We start from the raw sequence: 27240 nt of genomic DNA on the forward strand, positions 1-27240 counted from the left end.
AATAAGTGATCAATAATGTTAGTTCACATTCTTATTTTAACATTAAGCATGCTTTGACAAGTCATCCGTAAATATCGAGTCATATTTCTGCCGTCAGTGATGGACCTGTGTCAACTTTTGGTCTTTTGAGGGTTAAGCAATTGTTTTCAGAAAAACTCTAAGGGAAGTACTTGATTCCCAACAAGCCTTTGCCTTGCTGAACAAAGGTGTGGTTAAGTGGAATTCTAGCCATTGAAGACCTGGGTTCATATTCCCACTCTTCTGGACAAGTGTCTGAGACTCTCATGCCTCAGCTTTCTAATCTGCATAGGATTATCGTGTGGAGTAAAATGAAATAGCACAGGCAGATCACTTAGCACAGTGCCTTGGTATAACGGGCACTAAATCGATGGTACTCTCCTCTCCACCCAGCCTCCTAGCAGTTCTATTTCTGATAATGAAGCTTCTGACAACAAAATGTGCTGCTGGCTGCATCCTTTTCTCTAGTGACATATTTCTGTGTGCTTTACCTGGCACGAGTTTACTGAACAAACATCTGTGTCTGCTGTGTACAAGGCTCTGTGTGTGGGAAGTGGCACAAAGATGTATATAATACAGGGTTCTGCTATCAAGAATGTTATGAGAGTGTTAGAGCTCTGGTTCTCTATCAGTGATGAATTTGCCCCTAGGAGGCAACTGGTAAAATGTGGAGATATTTTTGATTGTTATGAGTGAGGGGTAGGGGCTAGCTATTGACTTCTAGTGTAAGCAGGCCAGGGATGCTGTAAATATCCCACAATGCCCAGGGCAGCACCTGTCACAAATAATTATCTGGCCCAAAATGTCAGTAGTGCTGTAGTTCAGAGGCTCTGTGTTAGAGATACAGGCCATGGGCAGAAATAACTAATATACATGGGAGAAAATGCCAGGATCTGTGTTTGGCGATGAATTGCATGTGGTAAAATGGCCATTTGGATTAATGGGTATAAATGTACGGTTAGATAGAAGAAATAAGACCTAGTGTGGTTTGTCTCGTCTCCGCAGTGAACTTTCAGCTCCTTGAGCGTAGCGACCTCTTCCGTTTTTTTGGCAGGTGGGGATATTTAAATCTCTATTTTGATGCACAATTAAAAATAAAAAAATGCCGAAACAGTGGTCGAAAATTGTACTATACTATATTTCACATGCTTACACTTCACAAATTAATGCTCGTAAAACACGCGCTCTCCACCCTCCTGGCCCTTAGCCCCATTCGCTGCACGCCCCGGGGCTCAGCACTTGCCCGCGGGTGGGAGGCGGGGCTTCGCCAAATCCCCGTCCCCGGGGCAGGGCCTGACCGAGGTTACAGGCACTCCGGGTGGCGGGGCGCCCCGAGCGTGGCAGCGCGCTAGGCGGCAGCAGCGGGCGCGGAGCGGGACGCGGCCGCCGCGCGTTCCCTCTTGGCGGGGTTGCCCGGCCGGGGCGGGGCGCGGCGCTCGGGCTCGAGGCAGTCGGAGCTGCGGTAGCCAGGCCCACCAGGAGCAGGATGGCGGCGGCGGCTGCAGGCGAGGCGCGCCGGGTGCTGGTATACGGCGGCAGGGGCGCGCTGGGTTCTCGATGCGTGGAGGCGTTTCGGGCCCGCAACTGGGTAATGGCTGCGGGCTGGGAGCTGCTGGGTCTCCGCGGGGGTGGCTGGGCTTTTGTGTGGAGCCCGATGGGGGGCAGTCTAGAGGAAGCTGGGTGCCTCTGTGCGCCGCTTGACCCGTGTTGCTTGCACGTGCGCGCACAGGTCTCGCGTCTATACCTGTTTCCGAGTGCGTGCGCACGCCCAGTCCCAGGGCGCTGGGCCTTTGCTCTCCAAGGAGGTGCTCCGTGGGCCTCCACCAGACCCAAAAAGTCCGGCGTGACTCAGAAGAGTATTCCAAAGGGGAGGAACGGGAGCAGGGGTGAGAGGACGGAGAGAGAGTGTAAAAGGGAGGCTTTGGAATGAGACAGTACAGTCCCGATTACTAGTCATGAGACCGTGTATTGATTACTTAATGCCCTAGGACCTCAGTTTCCCCATTTGTAAAATGGAGATTCTGATAGTGAGAGTTGCGAGGATTAGATGACATAATTGGTGTCGTTGCACATAAATTACCTGACGCCTGGTAAAAACTGTTTAAATGCTGGTTATTAATGTTACTGTTACTACCTACCCCTGTTCTTTTAGCCCCATTGGATCTGACAGTTTGAAGTCTCAGCACGGAAAAACGCTGACGGCTTATTTGCTTTGCAAAGACTATTTCAACTACTTTGCATAGTCAGGTGTCAGTTTCCAGGAGGCAGCAAGTCAGAGCAGAGCTGATCCATGGCCAAAGACCCTTGACCTCAGCCGCTCAGCAGGCCTCAGCACTTTCCCGGTGGAGACCCTGCCAGGGGCAGCGTTCTGGGAGCTTAGCAGCAGCAGCAGCCTGTGCAAGAGTTCCCCTGGGACCAGAAAAAGGCTCTCAGGATTTTCTTCAAAAAAAAACCAAAAAAACCAAAAACCTATTTATCTATCTAATTTTTATAGATTTAGGGGCACAAGTACAGTTTAGTTACATGGATATGTTGTGTAGTGGTGAAGTCTGGGCTTTTAGTGTAACCATCACCCAAATAGTGTACATTTATCAAGGTTTTCTCCTTGCTCAGAATCTGGTACAGGAATATGCTTCTAAATAATTCAGTCACAACACTCCCTTCCTGTCACCCATGTGCTCAGAGCCTGGGGACACTAATGAGGGTGCTTTCCCAGGTCTTCAAGAGATGTATGGTGGTGACAGAGGCAGCACTTCTGCCAAGGGCCAGGCACTGTGCTCCCAGTACCAGAGTTCCCATAAGACTCTTAATGCTCCCAGTAACTTTAAGGTAGTAGATCCCGTTAGTGTCATGTGTTAGAGGGCGAAGGCTGTGCTTTCTCCTGGTGGTGGCACTTGGTCTTGGCAGAATCTGGAGAGCTGGTTTACCTCTGGCTCTTGGTCTTTCTACTCCAAATTCTTCCTGCCATCTTAGGGAGGGCTAGGATGATGGAGACTTTTCATTGTTTCAGAATCCCCCGTGGGATAACAATTAATAATATAACAAATGTTGATAAATAGATGCTGTGTTTACAGCTTATGGTAGAGAGAATTATCTCTGCGGACTTCAGACCAAGAGACCCTGAGTAAGGACTGAGCATCACCTGTGCCAGGAGCTTTATCTTCTTCCATTTCATTTAATTCTTACACTGCCCCTGTTAATCATCAACAAACAGCCTCTTTTGTTGGAAACCGCTGCCCAACATCGGAGTGAGAAAGCCATCTGGCAGAGCTGGGATTCAAACCTGATCTGTCTGATTTCCAATCCTAAAACCCATCCCTCTCTGCCGTAGGGCAGGGATCCTCTGTGGGCTGAATCTGGTCTGCCACCTATTTTTGTGCAGCCCAAGACTTAAGAATGGTTTTACATTTTCAGGTGGTTGAAAGTAAAATCAAATGAAGAAAGATATTTTGTTATATGTGAAAATTATATGAAATTCACATTTCAGCTCTGAAGATGTATTGGAACACAGCTGCACTTATTTTTTCCCCCTGTGTATTGCTGTGTTCTGTTACAATTGCAGATTTGGGTAACGGCAGGGTTTGTGTTTTAGAGGTGAATGTGGAGGAGGAGGGGAGTGTTTGGAGGTAGGAGGGCCTGGGATGGAGCCCAGTATGGGGTAGGCTGGCCAAAGACAGGTATCCCTGGAACGTGTGAGAGAGGTCGGTTGCTAGTTTCTTTCTCTGGTGAGTTTTCATTTAAGCTTCTTACCTGTCTCCAGTCTCCTCCTTTCTTTTTCTTTCTTTCTTTTTTTTTTTAAATGGAGATAAGGCCTGCCTTCTGCCGCCCAGCCCGGAGTACAGTGGTGCGATCATAGCTTACTGCAGTCTCCAACTCCTGGGCTCAAGTGATCCTCTCGCCTCAACCTCCCGGGTAGCTGGGACTACAGGCATGTGCCACCACACCTGGCTCATTTTAGCATTTTTTGTAGAGACCGGGTCTTGCTGTGTTGCCCAGGCTGGTCTCAAACTCTTGGCCTCAAGAGATCCTCCCACATCGGCTCCCAAAGTGCTGGCATTATAGACGTGAACCACTACATCTGGCCACCTCCCCTCATTTCTGTGTGACTCTTTCATGGAATAACAACTCACTACTTCTTAACCAAAGCTGTTTTCTCCTTCCAGTGGGTTGCCAGCATTGACGTGGTGGAGAATGAAGAGGCCAGCGCTAGCATCGTTGTTAAAATGACAGACTCGTTCACTGAGCAGGCTGACCAGGTAATTTCAAAAAGGCCCCCAAACGTTGTGAGGGGAACGCTGGGGAGAGGTGACCACTGGCTGTATGTTCTTCCTTTTTTTTTTTTTTTCTGGGACGGTGTCTTGCTCTGTCACCCAGGCTCTAGTGCAGTGGCGCGATCTCCGTTCACTGCAACCTCTGCCTGCCGGGTTGAAGCAATTCTGCCTCAGCCTCCCGAGTAGCTGGGATTGCAGGTGCCCACCACTGTGCCCACCTTCACATCTGGCTAATTTTTTGTATTTTTAGTAGAGAGAGGGTTTCACCATGTTGGCCAGGCTGGTCTTTAACTCCTCACCTTGTGATCAGCCTGCCTCGGCCTCCCAAAGTGCTCGGTTTATAGGCATAAGCTGCTGCGCCTGGCCTGGTCTTCCTTTTTTTAAAGCTGTTGTTTCTCTAATTAGGAAAGCCATTTGTGCTCATTGAGGAAAATTTGGAAAAAGTGAGAAATGATACAAAGATAAATTATATAATCATTTTGAATTAGTTCACTGTTAATGTTTTGGCCTCTTGTCTTTTTCTACGCATATTGTATGTTAGTCCTTTTACAAGTTTAGGTAATTTTGTGTTTTATAGTTTCTGGTCAGCTTTATGTTTTTGTTTTCTATACTTAAATACTTCTCCAGATTACTGAAAAAACCTCTTTGTAGATGTGTGATATTCCATTTTATGGAACGGCCACAGTTTACTTAGTTTCTGTTTATTGTACATTTGAGTTTTTTGCAGAATTTTTGTTTTACTATTATTAAGAATGTTGTGATGAACATCTTTGTCTACATATCTGATTATTATAATTATTATTATTATTAATTAATTAATTTTTTTTTTTTTTGAGATGGAGTCTCGCTCTGTTCCCCAGGCTGGAGTGCAGTGGCCGGATCTTGGCTCACTGCAAGCTCCGCCTCCCGGTTTCATGCCATTCTCCTGCCTCAGCCTCCTGAGTAGCTGGGACTACAGGCGCCCGCCACCATGCCCGGCTAATTTTTTATATTTTTAGTAGAGACGGGGTTTCACTGTGTTAGCCAGGATGGTCTCTATCTCCTGACGTCGTGATCTGCCTGCCTCGGCCTCCCAAAGTGCTGGGATTACAGATGTGAGCCACCATGCCCAGCTGGTTTTTTGTTTTAAGAGTCTTGCTCTGTTATTAACGCTGGAGTGCAGTGGCACAGTCTCAGCTCACTGTAACCCCTGCCTCCTGGATTCAAATGATTCTTATGCCTCAGCCTCTTGAGTAGCTGGGATTACAGGTATGCACCCCAATGCCTGGCTAACTTTTTTGTATTTTTAGTAGAGACAAGGTTTTGCCATGTTGGCCAGGCTGGTCTTGAACTTCTTACCTCAAAGTTATCCACCTACCTCGGCCTCCCAAAGTAATGGGATTATAGGTGTGAGCCACTGCACCTGGCCCACATATCTGATTATTTAGGATACATTCTAAAAAGTAGAGTTACCCAGTTCACAGCATGAATGCTAACAAAACAGGTTATTTTAAATTATAAAATTATATGCATATTATAAAACAAAAGTCCAACAAAACTATGTAAATAGTTTTATAGAAATAAACTGTGAAACTGTCCCTTTTCTCCCCATCATAGTATCATTTCCCAGAAGGACGCACTATTAACAGTTTGATGGATATCCTGGTATAAATGTCTTAGATGCTCTAGGCTGGGTGCGGTGGCTCACACCTGTAATCCCAGCACTTTGGAAGGCTGAGATGGGCAGATCACGAGGTCAGGAGATCGAGACCATCCTGGCCAACATGGTGAAACCACGTCTCTACTAAAAATACAAAAATTAGCTGGGCTTGGTGGCGCACGCCTGTAATCCCAGCTACTCTGGAGGCTGAGGTAGGAGAATCGCTTGAACCCAGGAGGCAGAGGTTGCAGTGAGCCGAGATTGTGCCACTGGACTCCAGCCTGGGTGACAGAGTAAGACTCTGTCTCAAAAAAAAAAAAAAAAAAAAAAGAAAGAAAGAAAATCTTAGATGCTCTTAAGCTGTGCTTAACTTATTTGAGAAGCCCTTCTGGTGAACTGCCTGGATGACTTTTGAGTCAGGTTCTCATTGTGTTGCCCAGGCTGGACTGGACTCCTGGGCTCAAAGGATCCTTCTGCTTCGCTCTCCGGAATAGCTGGGACCTCCTGAGTAGCCACTGTGCCAAACTGACTCTGTGTTTAATGGTTTTTAGTGCTGCAGCCCACATTCCCAAGGATAACTTCACATCACTGTGTGAGGCGCCATATTTTCCCAACCTCTCAGTGTGGCAGCAGGCCATTTTACAGCTGTGAAGATAAGTTTGCAGCGACTAAGTGACAAGGCCAACGAGCTGCTCGGTTCAGGGGGGTCAGGATCATAGGTCTCCAGATACGAACTTTAGTAAGTTCAGGTGCCGCTTGGTCTGCACGTGGGTCTGCTTTTCATTTAGTTGCCCTCTCCCTGGTAATCTCAATACTGACGTTTTATGATGCTTATCTGTTTTTTATAACAAATTTTTAAAATTTTAGAAGTGATGCATGTATGATATAGAAAATACAACTAAGCAAAAAGAAAAGGGAAATCATTTATAGTTCTAACATATAGTTAATCATTTATTTGTATTTCCTTCCAGTCTGTCTCTCCAAAATATACATGTATAAATCTACAAATTTTGAACATAAAACTGTGAGCACAACTGTGCTACTCCTTTGCTCTTTCTGAAGTGTCAGTTTGACATAGATTGGAATGTAAAAGCCAGATGACTTAGTTTAGCATTTCATTTTTGTTGTTCTTATTTTTCTTAGTGTGGTCTCAATGTTCCCATACCTAAGTGATACAGATTGGCCTTAGTGAATTTTAGTGAATTTAGTGAATTGTTAGTTGCCAGGCACCATTCTCAGTGCTTTATTTTCATTAACACATGTTGTCTTCATTACATCCCAAAACAAAGCTTCTAATTTTATCCCCCTTTTAAAAGGGGGTAACTGAGGCACAGAAAGGCCCTGGTATTTGTCCAAGGTCAAACAGATAAAAGGTTGCATAGCCAGTATTTGGACACGGGCAGTGGGGGTCTGACAGCTGTTCTCTTAACTGCTATGCTAAGATGCCTTAAAGCAAAATCGTTTCATGTGAATAAAGTAATAAAGGCTAAAATGGCTGGGTGCAGGGCCTCACACCTGTAATCCTAGCACTTTGGGAGGCCTATACAGGTGGATCACTTGAGCCCAGGAGTTTGAGACCAGCCTGTGCAACATGGCGAAACCCCATCTCTACAAAAAAATACAAAAATTAACTGAATGTGGTGGCACTGTAGTCCCAGCTACTCGGGAGGCTGAGGTGGGAGGGTGGCTTGAGCTTGGAAGGCAGAGGTTGCAGTGAGCTGAGATCATACCACTGCCCTCCAGTCTGGGCAACAGAGCCTAACCTTCTCTACAAAACAAACAAAAAATGAAGTAATAAAAGCCAAAACGAAATGGAAGGGCTGTGCCTGGGCTTGGAGAGCAGCAGCCCTGCCAGGTGCGGGTCTCTGTAATTGGTGTCTGTTCTGTGTCTCTTCTGCTCTGATTAATTACAGGTTTCTAATGTCCCTGTAGATTGAATGTGGAGGTTATCCCCACCCAAGGCTTGACAGTAGAGTGCATCTCTAAGACAAAGATTGAGAGATGCGTTTGTGCTTGTAAACTTAGCTTTGCAAGTCTCTTCCCTCTTCCGCTACTCCACCAAAGGAAGAGGAGTACCTTCACCATACCCCCAACCTTCAGAACTTTTTGTCATGAAACTGGGGAAAGAGGTAATCAACTGAAATGTTCCTGCTGGGAGAGACACACGGTGTTAAGTCTTTTTTTAAAAAAATTAAATGTAGGGATGAGATCTTGTTATGTTGCCCGGGCTGGTCTTGAACTCCTGGGCTGAAGTGATCCTTCTGCCTCTGCCTCCCAAAGTGCTGGGACTACAGGCATGAGCCACTGTGCCCAGGCTGACTTAAATCTTAAGAAGATTGGGCCAGGCCTGGTAGCTCAATCCTGTAATCCCAGCACTTTGAGAGGCCGAGGCAGGCGAATCACCTGAGGTTAGGAGTTTGAGACAAGCCTGGCCAACATGGCGAAACCCCATCTTTACTAAAAATACAAAAATTAGCTGGGTGTGGTGGCAGGCACCTGTAATCCCAGCTATTCAGGAAGCTGAGGCAGGAGAATTGCTTGAACCCGGGAGGTGCAGGTTGCAGTGAGCTGAGATTGCGCCATTGCACTCTGGCCTGGGAGACGAGCAAAACTCCATCTCAAAAAAGAAAAAAAAAAGAACTCTTAAGAAGATTGATTTTAATGAAGCAATTGGGATGTGTTGTCTCAGCCATTCCAGAGAAATATGGAAGGGTCATGGTGGATGGCCAGAATTGCCTGTCCTGACAGACTGTTCTTTTAATAAATTATAACAAGAGGGCACCTATATTTTCAGTGCTTTAAAATCTCAAACAAACAGAAGCAGAGAGATCATTAAAGTGAACCCCCATGTACTTAATATTACCAACATATTGCTATTGACTGTATTTTTTCTTTCTCTCACTTTTTCTTACAATTTTTCATTGGCATTTTTTTCAGAGTTGCAGTTAAAGGGATTTTTGGATGGGGGTGGGGAAAATAGGGTTGATCTTCTTTTTGGATTCTAATTCTGTGATTTGTGAAGAAAGTCTGGAAAGAAATATACCAGGATGTTAAGTATGGGCAGTGAAGCTCTAGGTGATTTTTTTTTTTTAACCTTTCCCTACTTTTATTTATTAATTGTTTTATTTCAAGGGATGCTCATGCCTCTACCTTTCAGAATGTATACAGAGAGACTCTAGATTGTGTTTTAAAAATTACACTGAAGTGTACTTGGGCTTCAAAGTCTGAAATGCTCATCAGAGCTTAGTCTTCCACCTAATTTTCAAAGTGTTAATTGCCAGGTCCTGTAAACTGGCTTAAAAAGAAGACAAAAAGAAACTGAGTATCTGTAAAGATGCTAGCCTGTGTTGGCTTACCTTACAGTTTATACATTTTTTTTGTTCCTGTGTTGAAGGTGACTGCTGAGGTTGGAAAGCTCTTGGGTGAAGAGAAGGTGGATGCAATTCTTTGCGTTGCTGGAGGATGGGCCGGGGGCAATGCCAAATCCAAGTGTGAGTCCTGTCCTGAGTCACTCATTCGTTCTGCTCTGTTCTTTGTCCAGCTGACAAGGATTGTGTATGGACTAGGTGACAGGCCAGCTGTGTTTCTGTATATATCCCAGAATCTTTACAGTTGCTCGGGGAGAGAGTGATTAATGCTCTTAATCCATTTTATGGATAAAAAAGAAACTTTCCCTAGAGGACGTGAGGGGACGGGGGCATTGAGTTTGAGTTTAAAGTCGAGGCAGAACGAAATCAGCGTGGCCTGTGCCCCAGGTCATGTGCTATTCAGGCATTGGAGGATGTGTAGGAAGTGCAGAGATCATTTAGAAAGTCAGAAGTAGTCAAACTTGAATTTTTACTAAAGCTCACTCCTTTTTTCATCTTTTCTTTTCCTTTTCTCTTTTCTTTTCTTTAAGACAGAGTCTTGCTCTGTCGCCAGGGTAGAGTGCAATGGTGCAATCTCAGCTCACTGCAACCTCCGCCCCTCAGGTTCAAGCAATTCTTCTGCCTCAGCCTCCCGAGTAGCTGAGATTACAGGTGCCCACCAGCACACCCAGCTAATTTTTTGTATTTTTGGTAGAGACAGGGTTTCTTGGTCAGGCTAGTCTTGAATTCTTGACCTCAGGTGATCCACCCCTGTCAGCCTCCCAAAGTGCTGGGGTTACAGGCGTGAGCCATTGCGCCTGGCCTATTTTTCAACTTTTCATTATGAACATTTCTAAACATACTGGAAAAGTTGAAAGAACAGTTCAGTGAACACCCTTATATGCTCCATCTAGATTCAGTAACTGTTAACATTTGCTGTACTTGAGTTGAGCTTGTTTTCTTGTGCCTGTGTACTTTGTGCATTTTTTTGTTGACTGTTTGAAAGTAAGTTTACGCCTCACTATATTTCAGCGTGTTTCTCCAAAGAATAAGCCCGTCCTACTTTATGGTACCATTGTACCTAAGAAAATTAACAGTGATTATCTAAGATTAATGATATTGAGCCCACATTAAAATTACCCCAGTTTATTCCATGTCTGTTATAATTCTTTTTCCCTAAACATATTCCACTCAAGGTTTATGTACTGCATTATGTTGTTTTTAGTCTCTTAATCTAGAAAATGTAGAATTAAAAAAAAAACTCCCTGTGATAAGACTTTGTGTTAAGTCCTTGGGAGTTTTCATATAGCGTGTCTCACATTCTGAACTTGTCCGAACTTTTTTTTAAGGTGCTGTTTGACTTGTTCCTCTATCCTTGGTATTCCCCATGAACTGGAATTTGGGTCCAGAAACTCAGTTAGATTTAGCATAAACATTCTTGAGGTGCAAATTCTTCCTGAGTGATGGTGTGTACCTTATATGCCGTCACCTGGGAAGCTCAACATGGCATCACCTGGGAAGCTCAGCATGGCAGCTTGCCCTACCCTTAGGGATGCCAAATTGGATGCTTGGTTGAGATGGCAACTGCCAGACTTCCATTATAAAGGTACTTTTTTTCTGTTTGCAGAAGTAATTCATATGTGGGATGTATGGTACTGTAGTATTGTGTGTCAATGTCCTGTTTCCCAAGTATTATACTTTTCACCCAGTGGTTTTTGGCATTCGTTGATAATCTCTGCCTGAAGCACTTATTCTATCAGGGGTCCGAAAATGGTAGTTTTCTGATTCTGTCCTCCCTTCTACATTTATTAGCCAAAGCCATTTAAAAATACATTGATATTCTGCGACCCACATGTCAACGTGAGAATAGTGCTTTGTGAGGTGATCAGGTTAGCAAAACAGCTTGATAACCTTTTTGTGTGTTTCGGGAGCAAGAAATGATAAATGTGGATCCATCAGGTTTTTTCCTAGTCTTTTTAGTGGGGAAATGCAATTCCTTGTTTATCACCTACTGACCCCTCCTATATCAGGAGGACGTCCTTTTTGGATCACCAGGTACCACATGCCCTTTGAGTCGCCCAGTTGGTGGTGTGACATATGTTACCATTTGTTCTTCCTTATGTCTCTGGCAAGGCCAGGGAGTTAAAACAAGTGTGAAATGGTTGTTATTTTAGCTTTCTTTTAAAGAGTCTTTAAAGCTAACGTTAAACTTTCAGCCATAAAATATGTAGCTCAGTGAAAGCCCTCTTTATAGCTGTATAGTAATAGGCCCTTGGATTTTTATCACAGAGAAAACCTGACGTAGACATACAGGTTCTTATTACAAATCTGATACCATTCATAAAACAAAACAATCTTTGAATTAAAGCCAGTCCAGCAAATCAGTGAACCCCAGGTTTATTTGCTAAAATTTATTGGCCAACATTTTGCCAGTGTATAGGTAAGGAGGCTGAACCTTGGGCGATCCCATGGCCTGGGTTTGAACCCGTGTCTCTCACCACTGATCCCTGTGCTGTTTGTATTAGACCTTGCTGTAAACAGGGACCTGGGGACCAGGAGAGAGGGCTTCCCTGGGTGTGGGGCTGTGTGAGTTGAGCTCACCTTTTGGTTTCTTTTCTGGGAATGCTGAGCCCACATGTTGTTTCCCTCAGCTCTCTTTAAGAACTGTGACCTGATGTGGAAGCAGAGCATATGGACCTCGACCATCTCCAGCCATCTGGCTACCAAGCATCTCAAGGAAGGAGGCCTCCTGACCTTGGCTGGCGCAAAGGCTGCTCTGGATGGGACTCCTGGTAAGCCTTTATTTCCCCATCTGTGAAGTGGGGGTGCTTACCTTGCTTGCTGGGGCTGCTGGGCACTTCATGGGATGAGGATTGTTAAAGCCTTTACCCTCTAAGGTGCTTCACAGATGGATGGATTTTGCCTTCTTTTGGGCCTGAATCATTTTAGGGAGAAGAGGTCCGATATTTTGTTTGCCTGTCCTCATGTTTATGGTGGTAAGGAACACGGTGATCTGGCACCCCCCATTTAGTGTATTTATCTGTGATCTACACTGGAATGAATGGCGTAGTGGAAATTAATCAACATGGATTATTAGTATCACATTGTGTCCATGTGTTCCAGGGAAGCAGCTTAGCAGCTGGAAATAGCATAGGTTTTAGAATGAGAGAGGTTCGTTTGGCCAGTACGGTGGCACACACCTGTAATTCCAGCACTTTTGGGAGGCCGAAGCAGGAGGATTGCTTGAGCCCAGGAGTTCAAGACCAGCCTGGGCAACATAGTGAGCCCCTGTCTCTACATTTAAAAAAAAAAAAAAGGGAATGAGAGGGTTGAGGGTGGATTCTTTACCCTGGATGTGTGACCCTGAACCAGTTCCTCGGTCTCTGACCAGATGTCTACTCTAGTTTCCTTAATTATAAAATAGTGACAATGACATCTAACTTGAAGAGTGCTGTAAAACTGTAGAGGTGTTGCTATGTAGAAAGTCCACATGGTAGGCACCCATAAGTGGTAAGTCTTACTGTTATTCACAATAAATGGTACGTCTTATAAAAGTCTTCACTCTTTTCACTTCACATATATTCTCACTTTAATCTCATCAATATTATCTTTTTCAGTTTACAGGTTAGGAAACTAAAACTTGGAGAGTTAAGTAACTTGTCTGGGTTTGTGCAGTAAGTAAGTTGCAGACTGACTCGAACCAAAACCCTAATAATTTACCAACTGTGTGCTTTTTCCGTTATGTCATTTCTTTTGCACTTTTTATGACCAGTATTCATTTGCTTGGGTGGCTTAAACAACAGAGATTTATTTTCTCGTAACTCTGGAGGCTAAAAGTCTGGAGATCAAAGTATCCGCGGGGCTGGCTCCTTCTGAATCCTCTTATAGATGGCTGCCTTCTCCTTTTGTCTGCACGTAGTCTTCCCCCTGCGTGTCTGTGTCCTCGTTTCCTCCTCTTTTAAGGACACCAGGCATGTTGTCCTTAAAACATTAATGAGCTCATTTTGACTTTGTTGCCTCTTTAAAGACCTTCGAATACAGTCACATTCTGAGGTACTGGGAATTAGGACTGCAATACATGAATGTTGGGGGGATGCATTTCAGCCCGTAACACTCCCTGTGGGATAGGGCTAAAGGAATTCCAGCCGGCGTAGAAAGCGGCAGCATAGGGAGGCAGGAAGTGTCTGCCTCAACTATCTAAGTTGAACTGTTCTTTAAGAAAAATGGGAGCTTTCTTTGACTCTCTAGTAAGTGGCAGAGACCTTGGGACCCTTCTCAGTTATTTATTTTTTTAGAGACAGGGTCTCTCACCCAGGCAGGAATGTAGTGGTACGATCCTAGCTCACGGCAGCTTGGAATGCCTAGGCTCAAGCAGTCCTTTGCCTTGGCCTCCTGAGTAGCTGCAGGCACACACGGCCGTGCCTGGCTCATTTTTCTATTTTTGGTAGAAACAGGGTCTCGCTATGGTGCCCAGGCTGGTCTCAAATTCCTGGCTTCAGGTGATGCCCTTGCCTTGTCCTCCCAGAGCACTGAGTATTACCGGCACGAGCCACTACGCCAGGCCCCTTCTCAATTTAAATGTAACTCACCGAACTGTGAGGCTGTGACTGCTAGCAATACCTTGCCTCTCATTTTCTTCTTCCGATTCTTAGAGCGTGTGATGTTACAAGTCTGTGGCCATAGCAATCATTAAAGCTGTGTAAATGTTAGCTGTCTGGTTGGTTGAGATCTGATTTTTATTTTAGATGACATGGGCAGAGGCACTAGAAAGTAAACAGAGAAAGGAGTCATAGCTTGACATTTAAAAAAAACAAAACCCTAGGATGGAAAGACTGGTTTTTCTTTTTTTCTTTTTTTTTTTGATGAGGAGGAAGAGAGTTTTATTTTCTGCGGGGAGAAGGCCTAGAAATGATCACCAGACCAACTCAAAATTACAGAGTTTTCCAGAGCTTATCTACCTTCTAAGCTATATGGAAAGACTGATTTTTCTAAATGACGGAAGAGTCTCCTACTTTCCTTTGGTTTGCAAGTATCCTTTGATTACATTTTGGGTAGTGGTTAAGACTGTAGGCTCTGGAACCATGCACATTGGTCTTCTGGTAAGGCTCTGCCACTTACACATTTGGTAAGTTACTTCGCCTTTCTGAGCCTCCGTTTTGTTATCTATAAAATAAGGTTAAATAATGTCTCCTTTATATATATGGTGGTTGTGCCTTGTAAATGTCTTAACGGATCTAAACGGACGAGAAAGGTATTACAGAGAGTCAACAGTGTGAGCCGTTATTATTATTTACTCCAGGCTTATTTCTGCCCAGCTACTCCTGCCTCAGATGTTAATGAATTTGTTCATCTCTAAGCTCTTAAGTTAGATTTTGTTAAGCTATTAATAATTTGAGTCATGAGATCTTTTAAGTATGCTGCAGACCTCAGAAAAATCTGGGGAAATTGGTCTACAATTTGAAAGTAAACGATGAATCAGGATTAATAGTCCCTCAAACTCAAGAAGATTTGTTCGCACATGAGAAGTTTTTCACTTGGAAGGATACGGAGAAAACCTCACCCTCCTATTTCCAAAGTTGTATTTCTAGACTGTCTAATGTAGGATAAACTGTATTAAAATGATGGTCACTTTTGTTTACCATTAAAGGATCTGTGCTGTGATTGGAAATCACTTTTGGGGGACCTCATCGATTATTTAATAATTTGGAAGTGTTGACCTTCTTAGTGAAATGCCTTTTTTCCATATCTTGCAAATAACTCGTTTTGTGTGCCCAAGGAAAGGTCATTCTGTAGAACTAGGCCATTACGGTTGCCATTTGCTTGTTTCTTTCCTTCGTCACAGTCCCTGCTCTTGTGTTGTGTTGTTTGAATGGAGTGAAGAGAGAGCTCTGGGACTTTGAGGACCAGGGCTGGATTAATGAGCACTGATGCCCTGGTTTATTTTAATCACTGAAGAGTTTGTTATGTTTTTATACTGCCCCCTGATTAAACAGAGAAGCTAGGGATGGTGAAATATTCTTCTTGTGCTTCCAAATAGCTCTTTGAGACCTTGACCTTCTTTTGCAATTTGAGGTTGTTGTTGAAGCAGTTTTGTGATTGGTTCCTTTGCTGGGCTGTGATCCTCCCGCCTCCTGCTGGACCTGTGATGCCTCCACAGCGATTACATTTTAAACAGTGTGTGTGCCGAGGATTTTAGGGAGACCGATGACCTCTGGAAGAAATAGTGGTTTTCAGAAGGTGGAGAGGTTTACGGTGATTCACCCTTCCTTCTTGTTGCTGTGATAGCAGCATTTAGCGAGCAGCTACAGTTGGGTGCAGTGGGGGAACATAAAGAGGAAAGAGACCTCATTCCTGCCACATGCCTGCAGGGCAGAGGGAAACCTACCCTAATAAAAGGCAACCCTTGATTCAGTCAGCAAATAGTCATCAAATAGTGGGAGGAAAGGAAGACCAATCGGTAGCAGGTATACACAATGTCAAAATTTGCTCAAATGGTACACCCTAAACATGTTTAAGTTTGTTGTATTTCAGTTATACTTCCATAGACTTGGAGAAAAAGGAAGAAATATTTTTAGGCATGTGTCTTCTGGGTGCTTGGCTTGTCGGGCTAAGCTTGATCTTATTTCATCACCAGAGGTGTCTGTAAAGTAGATGCTATTCTTTTCCCTTGATTATAGAGGGAAAAAACCAAAGTTCAGTGATTTTAGGTGCTTTCTGTAAGACAACCTGGCTAGTTAGTAGCGGATGGGTCTGAGTAATAAATTGATCAGTAATTAATATGTAATTATAATCAGTAATTATAACAATTACTGATATAATTATGTTGAGATAATTTTATAGTTATATTTTGATAATATAATTATATTGAGAGCCTTCTGCGGGCAGCAGGCGTGTGGGTGGTGTGAGTGTGAGACTGGGCTAAATTACAGTTTAAGCACAGTGCTCTTGGCGGGGTGAGTCCACCTCTGAAAAGGTTTTGTTGAGGGAGCTGATTCAAATAGGGTCTTGGAAAAGGACTTGCTTTGACAAGTAGAGCTTATGGGAAAAGCTAAGAAGGCACGGTCTTAGTTTTTATTTAAGTAATTTAATTAATCAGTATTTAAGTTGGAAAACTAACCAATGCATGTAGTAAAAATTCACTTGGCACTAAAAGAAACACAATGAATAGGGAGACGCTCTCCTACTCACACCCCTGATCTCTATGGCACTCCCTCCCAGACCCAACTACAGTGGTGGCTTCTTGGGTGTCCTTCTGGAAGCATTCTGTGCCATTCTACTGTGCGCCCATGCCATACTCATATACTTTTTAAAAAGCACCATAATTTGGCAGAGTGCGATGGCTTATGCCTGTAATCGCAGCACTTTGGGAGGCCACGGTGGGCGGTTCACCTGACTTCGAGACCACCCTGGCCAACATGGTGAAACCCTGTCTCTACTAAAGAATACAAAAATAATCAGGCATCATGGCAGGCACCTGTAATCCCAGCTACTCGGGAGGCTGAGGCAGGAGAATCGCTTGAACCTGGGAGGCAGTGGTTGCAGTGAGCCGAGATCGCACCACTGCACTCCAGCCTGGGTGACAGAGTGAAACTCTGTCTCCAAACAAACAAAAAAAGAGGCTGAGGTGGGAGGATTGCTTGAGCCCTGGAGGTCAAGGATGCAGTGAGCTGAGATCGCACCATTGCACCCCAGCCTGGGCAACAGAGTAAGATTGTCTCAAAAAAAAAAAAAAAAAAAAAAAGAAAAGCACCAAAATTTGATGACTCAATAGAAGCTTTTCTGTGCCTTACTCTTTTCACTTCATCATAGATTACATAATTTAAAAGTTAGTTTGTCTGGAGTATTGAGAAACTCATGAATTACTGAGAATCACCTACCGTAGTTTGAATGAACAGAGCTACCAGTTTGTTCGTTTTGTTTTTTTGTTTTTGAGACGGAGTTTTGCCCTTGTTGCCCAGGCTGGAGTGCAGTGGCGCCATCTGGGCTCACCACAACCTCTGCCTCCTGGATTCAAGCAGTTCTGCTCCCCCAGCCTCCAGAGCAGCTGGGATTACAGGCACGCACCACCACTCCCAGCTAATTTTGTATTGTCAGTAGAGACGGGGTTTCCCCATGTTGGTCAGGCTGGTGTTGCGCTCCCAACCTCAGGTGATCCACCCGCCTTGGCCTCCCAAAGTGCTGGGATTACAGGTGTGAGCCACCGTGCCTGGCCCCAGTTTGCTTTTTTCATTCCCACGGTTTTGGAGTGCCCACCATTTGATTAAGCCCCATTATCCTCCTTTGAGAAACCCACGTATTGCTCTTTTCTGAAAGCAATGAATAAAATATGTATTTATTTATTTATTTATTTTACTTTTTTTTTTTTTTTTTTTTGGAGACATGGTCTGGCTCTGTCACCCAGACTGGAGTGCAGTGGCATGATCCTGGCTCACTGCAGCCTCGACCTTCTGGACTCCAGCCATCCTTCCACCTCAGCCTGCTGGGTAGCCGAGACTACAGGTGCGCGCCATCACACCTGGCTGATGTTTGTATTTTTTGTGGAGACAGGGTTTCGCCATGTTGCCCAGGCTGGTCTCAAACTCCTGGGCTCAAGAGATCCACTTGCCTCAGCCTCCTAAACTGCTGGGATTACAAGCCTGAACTACCTCACCTGGCCAAATAAAGTATTTATTGAATGCCACCTTTTGATTTGGGGTACATTGGTAAACAAAACAATGAAAATCCCTGCCTCTGTGGAACTTACTTTCTTCTGGGAGTGAAAAAGCCCTTTCAAGTTCATGAGGCGTGTCACGTTTCACGTCGTCTTCAGGAAAGCCTATGACCTGGGCATGAGATCCCATTTAGCAGGGAAGAACCAGAGGCTGAAAGAGCTGCTCGCCCAAGTCGCAGTGGCGAGGAAACACCTGGGTTCCAAGCCCTGGCCTTGAAGTCCAGATTCTGGGTTCTTTCTGGTGTGCCGTGCCGTGCCTGGGAGCCAGAGAGCTGCCTTGTGCTTCTTTGTCTTTCTAACACTGAGCCTAGGGATCCCCACATGGAAGAGGCTCCGTGACATGGGGTGTGGTAAGTGCGCTTTGATGCCCAGGAGCAGGTGGTCCATGGCTGCCCCTTTCCAGGCTCTGGCTTTACAGGCAGCAGAGTGATGGCAGGTTGGTTTGATGGTGTTAAGGCCAGAGTTGTCACCTTCCCAATCATGTCACAGTCCTTCCATCGCTGATAAGGAAGGAAATGCCCCTGATGGGCCGCAGATGACTGCTTGATCTGGAGAGGAATCATGTATTGTAATATGAATAATGATGAGCTGGGAGAGTGGGAGAAGCATCACCCGCTCCCTGCTGCAGTCACTGGGAGAACATCTCCCTGGCAAGGTGCTGAGCAAAGCCATTCCTACACCAGGCTGGGCTCCCTCTGCACTGATCGGGTTCTGTGCGTGCCCTCCATGGTTTCCAACGCCCTTCTTGGATGCAGTCTCCCGCCATCCTCAGCATGGCCTTGTGAATAAATTGTGATCTGAGTTACCACTCCCATTTACAGATGGAAAAAGGAGGCCTACAGAACCTGTGATTTTTTTTTTGGTGGCTGGAAAAGCAGGAGTTAGGGCTGCACTTTTTGAATTCCAAGTTGACGACCCTTCTTGCAACTCCTTATTGCTGTCCGTGGAAAGAGTTGCCAGTGACCTGCTGAGAGTCATGAATGACAATAATGGCCAGGACTGAGTGTTCCTCTGTGCTCAGTACTGTACAAAGGGGATTTGTTAACCTGGAAAAAAAAATCAATGGAGCTTTATTACTTGACATAATTAAGGAGGTTGCTGGAAGTATTCTCCAAAGCAGTGTCTCTCCCAGGAGGGTTTCCTGGGGTGATGGAGAGGGGAGAGGGTGTGTCACGGCATGTGGAGGAGGGGTCCCAGGGGCACAGATGCAGTGAGTTATCACGCCAGCACATAGTCACATGTTCTGGTGATGAAGCTGTAGCATGGTAATGAGGAAAGTCCACTTGGGATCATCTCTAAGTTGCTGGTTTCACCTGACTAGTTGACTACATTCCATGCAAGTTGTGGGAAAAACCAGGCTGTGAAACAGGCTGATTGTTCAAGCTGTTGAAACTCCTGTAGTCCCTGGAGACCCTCCCTGTCTGCTACACTTGTACATGGTATTTTATTTGTTTGTTGTTAGGATTTGGGATTGCCATTCTCATTTCATGGAGTGGGAAACTGAGGATTCCAAGGTTTAGTAGCCTCTCCCAGAGTCAGTCACTAGCAAGCAGCGGAGCCTGGACACAAAGCCAGGTAGTCGAGTTCCAGGGCACATTTCTTCTATTGATTTGATGGGAAACATTCGTTGAGTGCCTGTCCTGTGCTAAGGGTGTGCTCGGAATTAAGTACTCTATTCCTGTGTGTCGTAATGAGCCCCTCTGGATCACACCTGAGTTTATACTGATAAGGTGATTAGTAGGTTGAGGCCCCTAGACAGCCTCAGGATGGAGCCACCTCCTAGAATGATCAAGCGATTAGGCGGTTAGAAATTTCAGCTCCACTTACCAACGTCCCGGAAGGGAGTGGGGCTGGAGATTAAGCTGTACAAAACCTTCCAGATGTGATGAGTGTCTGGGTTGAACACATGGAGGCGCTGGAAGGGCGGCGTGGTTGGAGCAGTCATGGAAGTTCCATGCCCACCCCCTCTCCTACCCTGCCTCTGTGTCATTCCACCTGGCTGTTCCTGAGTTGTATCCTTTTATTATAATAAACCGGAAACTATTAAAAAAAAAAAGTGTTTGCCTGAGTTCTTCCAGCCATTCTAGCAAATGATTGCACCTGAAGAAGTTGTTGTGCAAACCCCCGATTCAGCCTGTTGGTCAGAAGTCTAAGTGGCCCAGGACTTGTGACTGGCATCTGAAGTAGGGTCGGTCTTGTGAGACTGAGCCCTTAAATCGGACTGGAGTACAGTGACGTGATCATAGCTAATTGCAGCCTTGACCTCCCCCAGGCTCAAGTGAACCTTCCACCTCAGTTTCCCAAGTAGCTGGGACCACAGGCATGTGCCACCAGGCATGGCTAATTTTTGTAGAGATGGGGTCCCACTATGTTGCCCAGGCTGGTCTTGAACTCTTGGGCCCAAAGGATTCTCCCGCCTCAGCTTCCCAAAATGCTGGGATTAAAGGCATGAGGTACCACACCTAGCCGGGAGTTCTAAGTGAATTGTCAGACACCCAGTTGGTGTCTGGAGACTTAGAGAATTGATTGTGTTGGAAAACACCTCAAACCCATTTTACAGATGCAGCAACTGAGGATTAGAGAGGTTTTGGGAACTTGCCCAGAATTTCTTTAGTGGTAAATGGAGGAACTGGGACTTGAATGTGTCTAATTTGACCTCAAGGCCTGTGTTACAAATAACTGCTTGATTTTGCTGTCCCATTAAGTGCCTCTGTGTGCCAGGTGCTCACCAGCATTTAGTGATCAAAGGGTTCAGAACCCAGTTCTTGCCTGGGCTTTAACCTCTCCATCAGCTTTGGCACACGTTTGTGTGTGAGCCTGGCATGTACTCAACCTGTCTGAGTCTTGGTTTCCTAAGAATAAAAATAAAATCAACCTTTTGGCTTGTGTAATAAATGTTAAGTGTTAGATGCATAGTAGGTACACTTGAAATGTCATGTCCCCTTCACTTTCTCCCCATAAATGTTCATTTATCTTTTCTTCCTGGCCTCTTCCGGACCCTGGAATGCTGCACCTTGGACGTACCGGTGGCCTGTGTGAAGCCTGTGTTCTTGGAAACTGGCCAGAGGCCATAACTCCCAACCCACCTATTCCCATCCCCCCTTTCTCATGGCTCTTTGCCATTTTTTGGTGGGGGTTGGTGAGGGCGTCCGGCCTGGAGGAGGCCAGACACAGCTATTTATAAAGTTTTCAGGGATGAGAGATCTCAAGAGAAGATTGCATGTCCTTGCTGTCCCCCTGGCCGCCAGTGGTCACTAAGCCATCTTCTCCCCATTTCCCAGGTATGATCGGGTACGGCATGGCCAAGGGTGCTGTTCACCAGCTCTGCCAGAGCCTGGCTGGGAAGAACAGCGGCATGCCGCCCAGGGCAGCCGCCATCGCTGTGCTCCCGTAAGTGCTTGGGGTTCCCTGGCCACTACCCACCTCTGCCCCACTGCTGCGGGTGACCGTTTGTCTGACTGTAGCTTTCCACAAGTGACCTGTGTGTGTTCTCACCTCGGGCTCTGAAACGCACCAAAGTCTCTTAGGATACTTATTATCTTAATCTGTTTGAATTGCTCTAACAAAATACCTTAGACTGGGTGATTTATAAGGAGCAGAAATGGATTGCTTACAGTTCTGGAGGCTGGGAAGTCCAAGATGAAGGCGCCAGCAGATTTGGTGCCTGGCAAGGGCTCATTCCTCACAGATGGCGACTTCTATATGTGCTCACATGGTGGAAGGGGCAAATGGGCTTCCTCCAGCTTCCTTTATAAGCATGCTAATCCCCTCCTAAAGGCCCCCAATTGTCTCCTGCAGACCCCACCTCTCAATACGATTATGTTGCAGATTGCATTTTGTATGTGAGTTCGAGGGGGATACATTCAGACCATAGCAATACTTCAAGTTTTGGGTTCTCCTGGGCTGTCCAGAATGTTTGATTGGCTGGTTGGATGGGTCTGTCTTTTTTGCCTCTTTTTTTCCTCTCCTTTTCTTTTTCCCTTCATTATTTCTTCTTTTAAAATTAGACCACACATGTTATTTTTTTATATGTAGCTCTGTCTTTCAAGTCATTATATGGCATATGGGTGTGTGTGAGAGAGAGAGAATATGGGAAACTGTTGGAGGTGTTTCTGTTGGCCATCAGGGGATAGTCCCCCATCAGCCGTCCCAGGCAGAGGCAGCTGCTTTGGAGGGAGGCTGTTTCTTCTCACTGGAAGGCTTCTAGCACCAGCAGGCTTGCCTCTTGCCTGTGGTCGTATTATAAAGGGATGCTGAGACTGTAGGGACTGCACTGATTAACTTTCTGGTTCCCTTTTAGTTGTGAGGTTCTGTGATTCTGTGACATGATTCCCACAGCTGTTTTGAATGATTCGAATGATTCCTGAGGCCCGAATGTTCTTGGGAGATTCATGCATATCTGAATTCTCTCTTCTCCTGCCAAAAATCTTAAGGTTTTGTGGAAAATAGCCACATATTTAAAATTTTAGTACTTCAGTATTCTCATATTGAAAGACATATTACTACCTTAAATCCTTAGAAATGAGTGTGCTACATGTTAGGGAGTGAACAAAGACACAGCAACAAAGCAGTTTAATTCAGTGAAGACTCTTTTTAAAAAAGGCAAAATGTGGCTCCTTCTGTTTTGTTCTTATCTGCCTAAGTGGTGAGCCACAGCACACCTTATTGAATTATGCTCAGATCTGGCCTTTGCTAGCGGGGACAGCTTCCTGCTCTCTCTCTGCTTATCTTTCTGGCTGATCTTTCCATGTAAATAGTACCCTCGGTGCCAGAGGCTCTAGGTTGTCATGCTGTATGTTTGCGTTTTCCTGGCCAAGGAGGACTGGGCACCTGTTGTTATAAAGGGGCGGCATGAATGACGTGCTTATCTGTGTCCATTGCAGGGTTACCCTGGATACCCCGATGAACAGGAAATCAATGCCTGAGGCTGACTTCAGCTCCTGGACACCCTTAGAATTCCTAGTTGAGTGAGTATTATAGTCATGTCCATGACTGAGCAGCTTCCAGCCCCTATTCTCTGCCTTGCTGTGGTCCAGAGGACAAGTCTGTGTTCCCTGAGGTCATCAGGGTGGTCTTGGGAGGTCTCTGGGACTCATCGCCCATCAGACGGAATCTCAGGGTAGCTGAACTTGAAGACAGGTAGCAGAGTGATGGAATGGGTAGTGCCGATGTGAATCCTGGCTCCCTCCCTCCCCAACGACCACGCTGAGCACATTATTGACCTGCTGAGGCCTCAGTTTCCCCACCTGGATCATGAGGTCCATCGTGCTTGTTAGAAGGATTAAATGTGATAGTGTGTGCCAAGCACTCGGCACAGTGTCTGGCCATAGCAAGTGTTCAGTGATCCCCAGCTGCAGTTTGTGTTGATACTGCTGTGACGAGGAGCCTCCACGGGGGAGGGGGACACCAGGTGGATGGCCTGGGGCACATGTCTGAATCAGTGTCGAGCCACAGACCCACAGAAAGAGCCCTTTATTTCCGAAATCCTTTTCGCCCATTTGTGAATATGGGTGGCATTTGAACGCTCATGAAACAGAGAGCTGAATTCCTCTTTTGTGTTTGTTTAGGTGTCAGTTCCCCAAGCCCCTCTAGTTAGTAAGCATGTGTTCATCGAGCACCCGCTATGGGCCAGGTGCTGCCCTCGGCCCTGGGGTTAGGACCAAGATGGGATCCCTGCTCTCATGGAGCAGGGGGGCCAAGAGGGTCACAGTGACAGCCTGACCCAGCCGTGCCTCTGTGTAAACTGCTTTGATGACTGTTTGTCAGAGATGTTTGTGAATATACCAGTGTGCTTCTGGCCTGATGTTACAATCTCATTTAAATTCAATCGGGAGAAATTTGGGACTTGCATTTTATGTTTGAAACATGTACTTACAGAGCACTTTTTATGTCCCGGCCACCATTCTAAGCACTTCATAACTCTGATTTAATGCTCATAGCAAACTCTGAGGGAGGAGCTGTCTGTCATTTTTGTTTAAGGCTTAGAGACTTGGAGGGATGGCAGGGGCTAAGTCACTTGCCTAAGGTCACATAGCACAGCCAGGATCTGACGCAAGTGGTGTGGCTGCAGAGCCGATGGTCTTAACTGGTTTGCTGACAGTTATTTCTGTCTATGCCAGGAATCATGCTAATGCTTGATTTGCAGGAAAAAAAAGTGAAGTTGTAGAGGAAATCAAGCTTTGAATCGTGTTTGTGTTTGAATTTCTTTTTAAAGGCCGATACTCCCAACCACGCTTGAGATATTGATCTAAGACCTAGACTTTAGATGGAACATCTGGGGTCTTGTGTCTGAACTTGTGCTGAGCCATAGACCCACAGAGGACGAGCTGTCACAGGCCCCCTTTGTTCTAGAGATCACATCCACCCATTTGTGGTATTTGAAAACTCTCAGAAAAGTTGGCATAAAGTTTGCTTTGAGATGTTGGTGAGCACATCCTTCTTCTACCATCCCTGGTTAGAATGGCGTTCTCTCTCACCTATCCACGCTGCAGATGAGGGTGAAGGAGAAGTAAGACCATTTAAAACATGCATTGCAGCAAACCAACGTGGCATATGTATACCTGTGTAGCTAACCTGCATGCTGTGCACATGTACCCTAGAACTTAAAGAATAAAAAAAACAAACAACAAAAAAACATGCGTAACCAACACACAAAACCCTACACATCAAAACATCACTGGTCTCTTTCAGAGCCTTCCCTCACCAAGCCCTGCCCTATCCCCAGAGATGAGACCGTGACACATGACAGTACTTTAGAGAGTTTTAGCAACGCTTTGTTTTTTGAGCCCGTGTGCTCAAATGAGCTCATTCAAACCCCAGAGTGGGGCCCTGAATGACTGGACCTTCAGACATCAGTGCTGGCCCAGAAGGTTACAGATCGGCACTGGGAGTCTCCCGGGAAGGAACTGCTGAGCACTTTCCAGTTAATGAAGGTCCGGAGTCTCAGCTGGTGCATTGTCAAAATGGATGATGTACTCAAATGTAAATGTTTTGTGTTAAAGAATTATCATCTACTTCTTGTTTCTTGTGAATTTTTTTTGCCCTTTTTCATTCCTGTCTTCTTACAGGGCGTTTTTGACTGCCGCAAGTGGGGTCAGTTGCTCCTCTCCTCAGATTTGTGAAATGCCCCTGTTACCGTATTTAACATTTTATTGTGATAGTCTGTTTTTTTGTATCTCTTTTTCCATTGTTTGGCGCAGCGGCGGGTACTCTATAAATATTTGATTTAAAAAATGCCAAATAAATGAATTCTGTCTGTTTCTTTCATAAATTTCTGAGAAGGTAATATAGCGAAGTATTGTGCATATGTGTCTCTCTCTGAATGAACTAATTAAAATCTTTAAAAACAATTTTTTTTTTCTTTTTGAGACAAGGTCTCACTCTGTCACCCAGGCTAGAGTGCAGTGTCATGATCACGGCTCACCCCAGCCTTGATCTTTGGGGCTCAAGCAATTGTCCCACCACAGCCTCCTGAGTAGCTGGGACTACAGGCATGTGCCACCATGCCCAGCTATTTTTTGCATTTTTTTAGAGGTGGGGTTTCACCCGGTTGCCCAGGCTGGTCTCAAACTCCTGGGCTCAAGTGATCCACCTGCCTCAGCCTCCCAAATTGCTAAGATTACAGGTGTGAGCCACCACGCCTGGCCAAATTAAAATCTTTTAAAATCACAAAAGAATGCCAACAATGTAGAAAAATACCAAAATGAAAGTTAAACTCATGCCAAATCCTGCCACTCAGAGATTAGAATGAGTATACCACTGAACTCACTGGAGGCCTCAGTATGTGTCCATCATGCCTACTGGCTTTTATTTATTTTTTATTATTTTTTTGGAGACAGGGTCTTGCCATTGTGTCCTGGCTGGTCTCAAACACCTGGGCTCAAGCGATCCTCCTGCCTTGGCCTCCCAAAGTGCTGGGATCACAGGTGTGAACCATAATGACCTTTAGTGGCATTTATTTATTTATTTATTTATTTATTTATTATGTTTTGTGAGATGGAGTCTCACTGCGATGCCCAGGCTGGAGTGCAATGGTGCAACCTCAGCTCACTGCAACCTCTGCTTCCCGGGTTCGAGTGATTCTCCTTCCTTAGCCTCCCAGGTAGCTAGGATTACAGGCACATGCTGCCACGGCTAATTTTTGTATTTTTAGTAGAGATGGAGTTTCATCATATTGGCCAGGCTGGTCTCGAACTCCTGACCTCAAGCGACCTCAAGCGATCTGCCCACCTCAGCCTCCCAAAGTGTTGGGATCACAGGTGTGAGTCATGGCGCCCAGCCCTTAGTGGCTTTTAAACAGTCGCTGCTGTGCCACCCCTTTCCCCCACCCTACAAGCCGTCATTGTGAATGTCAGCATGTGCCCAGATTTTTGCTTTGAGAATGTAAAAAAAACTTTTCTTTTTTGTTCCAGAACCTTCCATGACTGGATCACAGGGAAAAACCGACCGAGCTCAGGAAGCCTAATCCAGGTGGTAACTACGGAAGGAAGGACGGAACTCACCCCAGCATATTTTTAGGCCTCATCTCAGTGCCTGTGAGGGGCCTGCCAGAAAAGTCACTAACCCGTTTCAGTGTGGCCTTGTCCAGCCTTGTGTTTTCTGTAACCCCTGTTTGTGGAACGAGATAATGAGTCCTATTTTTCTCTCACGTAACGTGCATTTGCTCTCCTAGGACAGTGTAATACGTTTATGTGAAGTGAAAACATGCAAGATGGGCGGCCTGCAAATAGCATCCGTCAATCTGTGTTAACTGCATAGGGAAGGCTCTGCATAGTCCCTGCTATGGCGGTGTCATGTTGGATCACTTTTGAGACTGTTTATCTGTCCTTGACAGTGGCTGTCATCTTGACTGCTTTGTTGATTTGTTGGTATTGGGGACATTTGAAAGGCTGAGTTATTTTTGAATGTCATGTTTATGTCATAGACGTAGTTTTCGCAGCCTTGAATTAAACTGCCTTAAAACTCCTTTTGTGGTATAAGCAAAACCCCATGGACCCTGTCCTGGTATCCTTTTCCTGTGTGGTTGCCCCGTGTCCTCTGGCCTAGGGTTAAGTGTGCAAGATGACTACTTGTGAGTATTCAGAATGTTGTTCCTAATACATGCACTTGTTGTCCGTCTTCTTTAATCAAATCACATCTTATATACAGCAGTCAGAGATGAGTACAGTAGAATCATGGATTGCTGGAGGTCTTTTAATCTGGTGTTCTCAGAAGGGGGTGGATTTAAATCCTGAAATAAATATTTCAACACAAGAA

The 27240-nt window shown here is 45.3% G+C and overlaps 1 protein-coding gene across 2 annotated transcripts; it reads left to right on the forward strand.

The window, feature by feature from the left end:
• Positions 1-1329: 1329 nt before the first annotated feature.
• QDPR (quinoid dihydropteridine reductase) lies at positions 1330-27240 on the forward strand. Of its 2 annotated transcripts, none has more exons than XM_003898522.5 (7): positions 1330-1606; positions 4182-4274; positions 9323-9419; positions 11927-12067; positions 21267-21375; positions 22869-22952; positions 26397-27240. In XM_003898522.5, exons 1-7 carry the CDS (start codon positions 1505-1507, stop codon positions 26500-26502), a joined length of 732 nt encoding a protein of 243 aa, XP_003898571.3. In that variant the 5' UTR covers positions 1330-1504; the 3' UTR covers positions 26503-27240. The 2 variants fall into 2 exon arrangements, with proteins under 2 accessions (XP_003898571.3, XP_009204837.3); XM_009206573.4 differs by having other exon boundaries at positions 1466-1543; positions 26397-27115.

The sequence above is a fragment of the Papio anubis genome, chromosome 3, assembly GCF_008728515.1.
Source record: "Papio anubis isolate 15944 chromosome 3, Panubis1.0, whole genome shotgun sequence".
Classification (NCBI taxonomy): Eukaryota; Metazoa; Chordata; class Mammalia; order Primates; family Cercopithecidae; genus Papio; species Papio anubis.

Bases quoted from the DNA above. Each gene is read 5' to 3' on its own strand.
- QDPR (XM_003898522.5), top strand. From the start codon at position 1,505: ATGGCGGCGGCGGCTGCAGGCGAGGCGCGCCGGGTGCTGGTATACGGC. The intron at 4,275-9,322 runs GTAATTTCAAAA...CCTGTGTTGAAG, and splicing joins TCACTGAGCAGGCTGACCAG to GTGACTGCTGAGGTTGGAAA. The intron at 12,068-21,266 runs GTAAGCCTTTAT...CCCATTTCCCAG, and splicing joins TGCTCTGGATGGGACTCCTG to GTATGATCGGGTACGGCATG.